Source organism: Gavialis gangeticus, unplaced genomic scaffold, assembly GCF_001723915.1.
Source record: "Gavialis gangeticus isolate Ggan-Ray unplaced genomic scaffold, GavGan_comp1, whole genome shotgun sequence".
In the NCBI taxonomy this organism is placed as follows: domain Eukaryota; kingdom Metazoa; phylum Chordata; order Crocodylia; family Gavialidae; genus Gavialis; species Gavialis gangeticus.
Genome location: NW_017729011.1, coordinates 13891178 through 13902473, shown reverse-complemented (window position 1 = coordinate 13902473; position 11296 = coordinate 13891178). Strand labels below are relative to the sequence as shown.

The 11296-nt window shown below is 44.1% G+C and overlaps 1 protein-coding gene across 2 annotated transcripts; it reads right to left on the bottom strand.

Annotated features, from left to right (window-relative positions):
• Nucleotides 1–1242: 1242 nt before the first annotated feature.
• Nucleotides 1243–9626, bottom strand: LOC109292893 (alpha-1-acid glycoprotein 1-like). 2 transcript variants are annotated; one of them, XM_019510529.1, is made up of 6 exons: nt 9368–9626; nt 8610–8752; nt 7664–7737; nt 6242–6352; nt 3607–3710; nt 1243–1397 (listed from the first exon to the last, which is right to left on the bottom strand). In XM_019510529.1, exons 1-6 carry the CDS (start codon nt 9479–9481, stop codon nt 1311–1313), a joined length of 633 nt encoding a protein of 210 aa, XP_019366074.1. In that variant the 5' UTR covers nt 9482–9626; the 3' UTR covers nt 1243–1310. The 2 variants fall into 2 exon arrangements, with proteins under 2 accessions (XP_019366074.1, XP_019366073.1); XM_019510528.1 differs by lacking the exon at nt 1243–1397 and having other exon boundaries at nt 1922–3710.
• Nucleotides 9627–11296: the final 1670 nt, after the last annotated feature.

The following is an 11296-nucleotide window of genomic DNA, read 5'->3' as shown; positions in this document are numbered from 1 at the left end:
CTGACCTGTAGTAAAACTTCTGTCGGCATCTTGGTTTTACTATTTGTGAAAGAGGCCACTAGTATTTCCCTGTATCACAAGTCTGTGGAGAAGTGACGCAAGACACTTCCGTAGCGAAGTGATGAGTGTTCTGGGAAACTGCTCTTCTGGGAAATTGCTGTCTGACCTGCTGGGCTTCTCATGAAGATGCTTTTGTCCAGGCCATTCTGCTTTAAATGTTAGTCTCCAGTTGTGGGGGTTTTTTTGTTTTTAATAGAGTCTCCCTTGGAACTGAACTATTTCTGGTGGCCAAACTTGTGTGCAGAAGCATTTAGCTGCAATTTTGCCCACATCTCACTAATATTATTCAGGCTATTTCAAGGAATATAGAAATGACATCCTTTGCCTTTGGATTATCTATTACTTAAAATATTTATTGACCTACTATTTCATAAAATGGTAAGAAGTTCTCTCTGCTGGCTAGTCTTGATATATTATCTGATACTTAAGATACCTAAACACAGCATTTATATTCTTACCTAGTTCAGTGGTCTGGCTGGCTGCACTCCCCCACCTTATTTTCTAAATATTGCCTACTCCCACCATGTCCCTGTGTCTTATGGTCAACCTGCTCCTGGGCCTGACCATGCTGTCCCTCCACCAGGCAAGGACAAAGGCCCTGGGGCAACACAGTCAACCCTGGGGCTGTCCTCTTTTTCACTCATCAGTGCATGGCTCTGGGCATTTTCACTAGGTGGGATCCACAGTTTCCTTATATTTGTTCAAGGGGCAGTGGGTACTAGCTGGTGTTCTCTACTTGGTGTCTTCTCTTGGCACCCTAATTATTAACCTTTGACCTGCGGTCCCATTTCTGTTTTATCACCCTCTGTCCCATGGAGTTAGTTGTATATGCATTGGCTTCCCTCCCAGCCATCGAGGGGGTTTTGTGGGCCCAGGCCCATGGGCTGTATGCAGTTATTTAGACCTCTTTCTCCAAGTGGATGCTAAGGGGAAGAGCATTTAAGCAGGGGAAGTCCAGACTGATCTGTCCCCCAACGCCTCTCCACCTTCAGCTTCCTATACATGCTTCCTCATTAGTGAAAATAAATGAAAATAAAACTGCTTCCTCTTTCCCATTAGGAAAGGTGGCCTGTTAACTATGCATTTGTACAAGCTGTAGTTACATTTCTACAAACCCATTTCTTCTCTTTCTGGAAGAGCAGGTCCTGTGATCCATGGGATTCGTTCTGCCAGCAATACCCATTCAAACAATGAAGAAAAACTTTATTTACTGAAGAGGTGATAAAGCAGTTGTTTTGGCTTGCTAGGAGTTATCCTTGGCATGAAGCTGTGACTGCAGCTGGGTGCTCCTGGTCTTCAGAGCTGCTTGGCTTGGTTTCTTCCTTTGGACACGGTTCCTTTCAAGACAATGGTTAGCAGGAAATAAATGCAACTGGTGTGGGTATGGCTTTAGTAAGAAAACCATTTCTTTTTATTGAGCTTTTCTTCAATACTGGACTGGAAAGGCCCTCCTGGTTATTGCCAGCAACCACATTAGGTATCGCTTCTACAGACTGATCAAGCTGGTAAAAGAACTTTGGCTTCTAAATATGCCGATAGCAACACCTTGTGGGAGGAACTGGTACTGTATACATTGCATTTTCCCACTGCTAACATTTAGTGCATGGAGGGGACCCCATTCCCCAGCTTCTGCTGCTGATTGATCACAGAATGCTTCTGGAAGGAAGGGTAAGGCAAGCTGGGTTCAAAGCAGACCTTTGAGTGTAATGTAAAATAAGAACTTAACTTCTGTAACACCTGATAGCAGCACTGCATTGCGACTTGCACAGTCTGGATACTCTGAAGAAAATAGGGGAAACTTAATAGGATGAATTAAAAAGGTTGAAATTTAGTTTTTAGAAGCACAAGGAATTGGGTAAAAGGCTGTACTCTTAAAGAAGGCCTCAAAGCAATTTAAATATATTGAATTGAACTGTTATTACTAATCCTGAAATGACTGAAAATATCAGAGAAGGTCATTCTACTTCTCATGTCATTTTTAAGGGGATGCAATAATCTGTGCCTCATTCGCTGCAGAGGAAGCTTACTTGTCAAAAGATTCAGAGGAAGATGGACCTGAACCATTCCTACTGTCTCTGTTTTTCTAGGAGTTTGATTTTACCAGAATTTAAACCTAACAAATACAGGATTGTATCTTTAGCTTCACAGCAACCTGCCATTACCTCAATAGAAACAAGTAGCTGCTCCCACAGGTGATTCCAAATTGACTAGAGAAAGGACTTGCTGCTCAAAGTGGAAAGAGAGCAAATGCAAGTCTGAGGAGGTCTGTTCTCCCGACTCCTTGGGATAGTGGCAGCAGTCATTTCAGAGTTCTAATTCTAGCACTTCTCCTTTGGTGTCCCCACACTTTCATATTAAACAGGGGGAAATTCCCCAGGAGGAAATCCTCTGCTTCTCTTGGATGAAAATACTGAATTTTTCTCTGGGACCATGCTGTCTCTAAGATGTGAATTGCTTGATTTACCTGGGGATGGTTTTTTTCCCCTCCTTACTAATGCAGACATCTGTGAAGAGACCAAGCAGATCACACTTAGGAGAAGGAGACACATGACAACATATGGAAAGACTTACTTCTCCATCACCAGTTTTTCTGGAAAAGGATCCTACTGGTATTATCAGTTTTGGACACAAGTCCTTGAACCAGCTGCTGATATGCAAGATGGTGTGACTCTGCCCGAGTTCCTATCAAAAGTTTCATGGGCCCGGTTACTTCTTGGACAAGAGACTTTTAAGGGAAAATTCCACTTCTATAAGAACCACGGTTGGTCTTTTGGTAGGTAGCACTTTTTCTTTTGAACTAAATAAATACTTTGGAATGGGGTTGGAGAAGTGGCTGATGTGTGCTTCCTTTCAGCTGACACTTTCTATGACATCAAGGTGAAATGAGTTGATTATGGCTAAATTCAAGTACTTCCTACTTGAAATACCTCTTGTAGTTTCAGGTAAATATGTCATTCTTAACTTCCAATCCTAAACCATCCGGGTAGTTGTGAATTGTACAACTGGTGGCATGTTCCACCTCAGAGAAGGTTGCATTTGAATATTAAGAGATGTTTTCCTACAATGTGTGACTTATAAATTACTCTGATATGAATAATACTATAGAAATGCAAGATAGAGTTAATGGCCTGGGGGGGAATATGGTTAGATTTCTTTTTCTTTATTTGATTCCTATTCCAGGCCGTAAGAAAGGGTTTGATTGTGTGATTGCTTTTAGTGCGCTAGTTGTTGCACTTGTCACATGGAGATTTGTTTGCTGGGTACAATGTCTTTTAAAAACACAGAAGTCTTGTTTTCAAAAGTACCCCAAGCACTCTGGGACGTAAATGCCAAGTCACCCTCTAAAATGGGACTTTAGATTCCTAAGTCACTTTTGCTTTTGAAAATTTCCCTAAGACTATACCCTTTGGTGATGTACAGCTATTGACTCATTTTAAGTAAAATGCTTTGTAGCCTTTTATTTTCTCCCAGCTGCAGGGTGTCCTGATGTCTCAGGACACTGCAAACAGGGCAATGACTCTTACGAATCCCCAAAGAAAACATTACCTTCTTCCACGGTGCATAAACTATTTTCTCTTCACTGAGGCCCAGACATTCAGCATGGTCCCTGAGTTCATTCAAGTGAACTTTACTTGGGGGTTGATTCCGGACTGTTTAGAAAGAGAGAAACCATAAGCTTAAGTACTTGAGAATCACGGAGCAGGACCTGGATGTGTATCTCCTGATCATACATAGGTGTATAATTATGATGTCTCATTTCCTGTTCCTATTCTCATGTCTTGATTCCCTTTCTCTCTTGACACACTTAATTCTTTATCTCCATTCATGTCATTCCACCTATGCTGTATATGAGATATAAGCATATACCCCGTGGGAGACTAATATGCCTGTGAGGCGTTTGGGGTATTCCCTTCTGATGGCTGGTCTATGCAGTATGCTTTCACCTTCCAGCCCTGGAAGCTAATGGAGGTTCTGCTTTGCTTCGGTGGTAGAAAATCAGAGCTGTAGTGCTGAACATCCCAGGCTCAAACCACGGTGTGTCTCAGACCTACTTTATCTTAGTTATTCTATCCTCTTGGCTTCAGTAGGGCCAGCCCTGCCGAGAAGGGGATGTGGTGCCTCCAGGGAGCACAGGTGGTTTCATTGTGTTCCCAGGGAGGCAGGTGGAGGCTTACCAGATCTCCTTGCTCCCCAGCTTTTCTGAGGGGACAGGCCAACAAAGTTTTTGTCTGACTTCTAATAAGCAACCTGGGCCAGTAATAATTGGCCCTGCTGCATTGCAGTCAGCTGCTCACTCCAGGCAGCCTCAGCCCCCTGCATCTTCCCTGGCAGGAGGGGAGCCAGGCAGGGCTGGGCAATGGGATGCCAACTTCTTTGGTACTCACCCTTGCTTCTTCCCTTCTCCCTCAAGTCAGAACAGGCTTTTCCAACTCCTGCAATATTTGGGACTTGTTTCTTTGGAACGGGGCGATTATAAGGAGGCCCGTCATCTTTTGGTACTCTCAGGCCATTTCTGCAGGGCACCACATTGAGCTTATAGCTTTTGTATGTAGAAGTCAGGCTGTCCTAGGAAAGATGGCAGTCCAGTGGGAGGGAAGCCAAGCTGCTGCCTGAGGAGGCAGGGGAGAGACTGAGTGGTGCGCGAGCTGGGGGCAGGACAGAGGGAAAAGATGAAGGAGGTGAAGCTACTAGATTTCATAGACGTTAGAGCTGGAAGAGACCTCATGAGATCGAGTCCAGCCCCCTGCCTAATGGCCACGAAGTCAGCTGGAGTCAAAGGATCCTAGCAAGGTGAGCATCGAGGTGTTTCTTGAATGTATCCAGAGTAGGTGCTTGCACCATTTCTGGGGGGAGTCTATTCCAGATTCTGGAGACCCAGATGGTAAAGTTTTTCCTTGTGTCCAGTCTAAAATGGTCTTCCAGCAGTTTGTAACTGTTAGACCTTGTCATCAGGAACAGTCATTCCCCCAGATCCTGATGCACACTCCTGATGTACTTATAGGCTGCCACCAAGTCCCCCCCGAGCCTGTGCTTCTCCAGGCTGAAGAGTCCCATGCCTCTCAGCCTCCCCGTATATGGCCTGTTCTCTTGAGCTCTGATCATGCGCGTGGCTCTCCTCTGGACTCTCTCAATCTTTTCCACGTCCTTTCTAAAGTGTGGAGCCCAGAAGTGGGTGCAGTACCGCAGCTGCAGCCTCACCAAGGCCGAGTAATAATAGAAGCAAAGAAAGGACAGAAAATTGGGGCTGCATAGAGGGAGAATGTAGATGGAGCAAGGGATAGCATGCCTGCTTCTCAGTCCTAATGTAGGTGAGGGTATGTGGAGTCCCCTTTACTGAGCTTGTTGCATCTGGGTTGTGATGATGAGGGGGCCAACTTGGCAGTGTGCCTTTTGCCCTGGTTTGAGTTTTTCCTGAACACTGTCAGCAGAGGTGACCCCAAAGGGCAACAGCTGCAGTTATCTGGGCTCAAAATTAGGCTCAGGCATTGCTCTCGCTCTCCGCTCCATATCCTTCACTTGTGCTGCGGTGTTACCCCTATTATTAATATTCCACTGAGTGAGTATTATTAATAAAAAAGTTACCAGCTTTGAGGGGTACAAGCAGTAACTGTGCTTGCAAGTTCTCTATAGAACCACTGTGGGGAGAGAAGATGGAGATATTACAGGGTAGACTTCAGCCTGAAGTGAGGCTAGAGAGAATAAGGCATTCTAGAAAATTAAGCGATTACTTGAGATTTTTTTTTAAACTATGCCTTGTGGAGGAACACAGCACTCTCACTAGTGACAGGGTTTTATACCAGCCGGTATTGCCAACCCCAAACTATCTATAGACCAGGAGTCAAGCCCTCAAATTCCTGAGAAGGGGGTAGAAAAAGTTATAAAAGATCTAGGAAAACATCAGATGTGAGGTTATTGCGTGCCTTCTACCTTTTGAAAACTTAATTCTCAAAATTTCCTTTGCCATCGCGATAGTTAGCAATTGACTTTAATTAAAAAAAAAAAAAAAAAAAAAAAAGCTGACATTCTCACATATTCATGTGGCTGCTGGAAAAGTACCAGGCATTGCAAGAGTTACCAGCACTAAAGTTCTGCCCCATAATTTCATTTGGCAAGTAGTATGTGAGAAACTTCACACCATCGGAGTGCAACTTCAAGGAGTTTTGTTCTGGGGTTTGCTTACCGTATAGATACAATCCTGTGTAGTTCTTCTCCTTTTGCATTTCAAATTGAATTAGTAAGATGTCTTCAGAACTGCTGTTCATAAGCTTCCCCATGGTGTGTCGGTTCTGGACTTCAAGGGAACAGAATCAGAGGTTGGGGGCAGTTAGGATATTAATTCAGCTCAGATTTCTATATAGAAGGGCTCTGTAAAATCTGTAGGGATTGATGTGGAACAGTCTTACCACTTGCTAAATAACTATAACTCCTTCAGTAGGTCCCAGTACAACTCCTTTCCATTGATTTCAGTGTAAGCTGCAGTGGGTCCTTAGTTTATCAAGCTTTGTTTAGACAGAGGCCTGGGATTTTAAGGAACTAAAGGTACCTAGTTCTTGTCTTTAGGAAAATATCTGCAGCTGGCTTATGAGTCCCTGATGCACGCATCCACAAGTGGTTGTATGTTGATCCCTAACTGTATTCTCTTACGTGATCTGCTCTGAAATTCTGCCTTTTGGATTCCTATTTGAAATCTCTGGGTTTATCTTGTGAATCATGTTTATACACCTAACAATGCTAAAATCTGTGGCACCCTGCATCACCCTTGAAAGGCTCTCAAGGCACCCCAGGGTGCTGTGGCACCCTGCTTGAGAATCACTGGGCTAGATTCATAAAGATACTTAGGCTTCATAGACTTTACCGTGCTGAGCATTAACTTAGTAGATGTCTATGCAGTGTCTTGCGGCGACTCTGGCAATGAAGGTAATAAAAGCATTGTTCTCCTTTTCTTTGTTGTGGATCCCTCTTCACTTCTTCACTGCACGGCTCTGTCTTGTGCTTGGAAAGGACTTTTATTTTTTCTGGGGTTTTATGAAAAGGGAGGACTTTCTGCACCAGCCCATCTGGCCTGACATGACATGGGTTCATTCCTGGCCAGTGCCAGAAAATGATGCAACACTCACCAATGTAGTGACACACTTAGTGACACACTCCAATGATTAGAAATCAAATTCTGGAGTAAGACTTTTAAATATCTTGTCGGAACATGTTTTATCTAGTTTTAAAATCTGCCTTTGAAGGAGAAGAAAAACTATTTAAAATGACTGTCTGTTTTTCTGAGTGAGGGTGAGCAGGATGGTGGTTGGTTTCTCTCAAGCTGTGTTTCCATGGACAGATTTGTGATCTGTCATGATTGTTTTATGGACCAACAACCCCTTAAATGTCTGCAAGAAATTGTCCCACTGAGGAAGGGATCATTTCAACCCACCTGTTAGATTTTAGATGGGGTGGTTTCTGTACTCCTCCCTGAACAAACTGTGGAATGGGAAACAAATCTTATCAGAAGTAAAAATCTGTATAATACCACCCCTCCCATACGCACACTAGCCTTCCCCTTCCCTCCCAAATGTTCATTATGCCTCTGCGTGTTTTGGCACTGGATCCTTACCATTCTTGATTAGTATTGCATTATCAACAGTGACTTCAAAATAAGTTGAATTGTTTGTGAGACATTCATCCATCCTAAAGAAAAAGAGAGAGAAAATGTACATGTGGTATAACTGGGGTATGTGTATGTAAAGATGCTCTTGTCTGAAAAAACCCTTGGAGAACATAGATTTTAAGTTTAGAAGGGATCACCAGGTTATCTAATCACACCTTGATCATTAGTACAAGTTGTGGAATGGCATCTACTTGCACCCATGAGCTAAGTACAGTAAAAAAGCCTAAGGCTGAATCAATTCAGTCTTTGCAGGTTAGTTTAAAAAGCAGAGATTAAACTGAGAAACAACTAAACACACATTTACTTTTGATTCAGGCAATGCAGCCACATGTCTGCAGTGGCTCAGGCCAGAAGCCTGGGGGCGCTACAGCACTGCTCTTTGGCACAGCCAGCATGGGCTGTGTGTTCACTTCCTCTTTCTGCTGCCCCTGAGGTCTCTGGGATTTGCAGTCCAGACTCACAGTAGGACCCTTCCTGCTTCCACGTGCTTCTGGGATTTGTAGTCTACAGTTGCAGCCAGCAGTAAGTTTGAGTGGGGGAAGAGGTGTTTAACCCCCTCTCCCTGGCCCCAGAACCTATCTGAGGTTCACTGCCAAGGCCACAACAGAGGCTAGAAAAGTCGAGGCAAAGATGTGATGTTGATAGTGACTTCTGGCATGATGAGAGCACATTCAGCCACACATGAGCAAGCGTCGGGGCGGGAAGCCCTTTAGAACCTGTCCCTCCTCTGTCTACTGAGATTATGCCAATTAAACCTTATGTTGAGAAGTTTGTGGAGAAAGTGGGGTAACAAGATGTAAAAATGGCATTGTTTGGAAAGCTGAATCCTAGGGCTTAACGATCACCTGCTAAGGTGGGGTGGGACAGGGTAATGAGGAATGAATGATCTTACGCTGAGACGTGCTGGTTGATGAGTAACTCCTGCCCCTGCTCATTTGGGTCCACCTGGAGGTAACCATTATCAATCAGTGTCATCTCCAGCCAATGAAGGGGGAACTGTGAGGCCCCAGCTACGTAGAACCATTTCCCCAACAGCTGCAAAAATAAAAGGATGGGTAAGGAGAGACTCAAGGATTCATTTCTGGTCTTCCAAAGTGGGGAAAAATAAATGATTTTCCTCCAGTCCTCGGGTAAGCAGGTCTCTGCTCCTGCCAAGTTCTTTCACTGACAAATTGGTAAAAAAATATATACAGACTATTTTCTCTTTTTCTACAAGCTCTTCTGACAACTAATATTTTGTACTTGTATGTTGACTTAATATGCTGTTTAATAGGATTTTGGTGCAAAAGTAGTGAAAAGGTCAGGCAAGAAAGTACTTGAAGTTTAGTAATGTTAGTGTTTGGTAAGGTAGGTGAGAAAATATTTCACCTGTCTTATAGATGAAGACAATTGAGGCACAGAAGGTGTTACAGCTAACTTGCTGCATAACTAGGAGAACTTGGGTGTCCTGGGATCCTAATTCTGTATGTTAATATACTGTCTAGGATTGTAGGTTTGAGAAGTGCTTCTTATAATGTAAATTATATTTGCTGTACATAAGAGTCAAACATTTTAATGAACTTCTTGCACTCTGTAGTTCCTGTCTGGTCTCTGCATACATTAGTAGAGCAGGTATCTGGAAAAGCAAGACTCTCACAGGGTTTTTCTTACCTTGGAGCCTGTAGTGTTGTCTGGGATTTGTGGAACTTGGAAATCACAATGCAGGGGGTTAGCACGGAGGAGAGGCAACAAATTGAGCACAGCTACAATGCAGCCCAGTACCATGGCTTCTCTTGAAGATAGGTGAGCGAATGTAGGTTGAAACCCTCCAACTGAATCTTCTCAGCCCGGCTCCAGGATTTGTGTTTATAAATGTAAATTTTTGCACAGCAGAGATTGCTGATCAGCTATCTTGTTGTGTTAGAGCAAATCTGGGTACATGGGTCAGGAACAGTGTGTTTAGGGATGAAGCAATGCTGTCCCTTTCTGGGAAATCGCTCAGATAAGTGGTGGTGCTAGCACTAAATTCCATTCTTTTATTTGACCTGAACACTGTTTTTGAGCTAGTCCATGTCCTGCAGTACTTTAAAGTGGCTCTGTGTTTGTCTAAGGATGTGTACATTATGTTCCCAGACAAGTGGGCCTCATTGTATCCGTATCAGAGCCCTAATAGGTATTGAACTACAGTGCTGTGTTTGCCTTCGCAAAGAGGCGACTGGGATTTTCTCCAAAGCCCTGAAGGGCAGTGAACTCAACCCTGTTTTCATTTTCTACCCACTCCAATACTTCTTCCCAGGTTTTCTTTTTCCTGTAGCTTGCCCGTCCCTACAGTTCTTCCTTGCACCACTAGTGGAGTTCAGTGGGAGTTAGACATGCACGTGCACCACCGACCTTCAGGTTCCCACTCAACCAGTTCAAAGCTGCTTTACTTAAACCTGTTAGTGACTGATGCTCTCATATAGTGGTTCCCACCCCTTGTTAGATGCAAAGCACTCTTGGAAAATGCCAGCCCTCCGTTTTCACTCCATTTTTGATTACAGGGAAGTAGCTGAGCAATTCTTCTGTTGCAAAGAGCTTGGAAAGATCATAACAGGGCAGAATGTTTCCTTGCAGAAACTGAGTAGCAGGAGCTAGGGAGCTGAGGCTGCCTCTAGCCACGTTCCAGACAGGGCCCACAGCCAGCCTACCATACCACCAACGTGGCATGCTGCTGGGTATTGGGCCATGGACTGGGTCTGACCCACTGCCAGCTCTGGAGCCATGTGCCTTGGGTCTAGCCTGACATGTTGAATTTGACCCTGTGCACCAAGTTCAATCCAAACACCAGGTCTGGGGCCACATGCTGGGTCTGATCCTGTGCTGGCTCCTGAGCCATATACTGGGTCTGGTCTCATGTGCCAGCCCAATCTGGTGCACAGGGCCATGTCATACAGTTAAGGGGCTTCCCACTGTTAAGTCATGAAATGGGATTCAGGACTAGCGTATAAAAGACTGACACAACAGCTCATTCAATGAATGACAGAAAAGCTTTATTTAATACAAGTATTCACCGTTAATGAGCCTAAAACCATGCAAAGTCTAGTATATCAGTTGATTATAAGGGGTAAAGAGGCTCTTGCTCACAACGCAGACTTCCAAGACACCAGGACGTCAGGGGTCCCGTCCATATATCGTGCCCCTCCGACAGTCCTTCTGTCCACATTCTGTCCTTCAGCATATTCCATGGTTTCACAAGCCCATCACATGCATGCATCCTAATTTGGGCTTTCCTGGTCTTCTAGTTTGGTCTGTTCCCCAAAATCAGCTGCACTTAGGCACTGTGAGCTGGAGCCACCTTATCTTGTGTTGTGGAACAGTGTGGTACGTGCATACAATTTTCCAGCCTGTGTGTCTATCCCTATCAGACACAGCAAGCCCTGGAGAAACTTTCTTACAGACAGTAAGAAATCAATTATCTCTTGCTGTTGCCCTGGACCATTATTCTAATGTATATCTACTTTACCTATAAGCCAATTTCCCAAAGCAAGCCTCTAAATGCCATTTCCTAGGCATCAACTAAGACTGGTGTACAGATGCCAGCCCACTTGTAAGAGTTTTCTT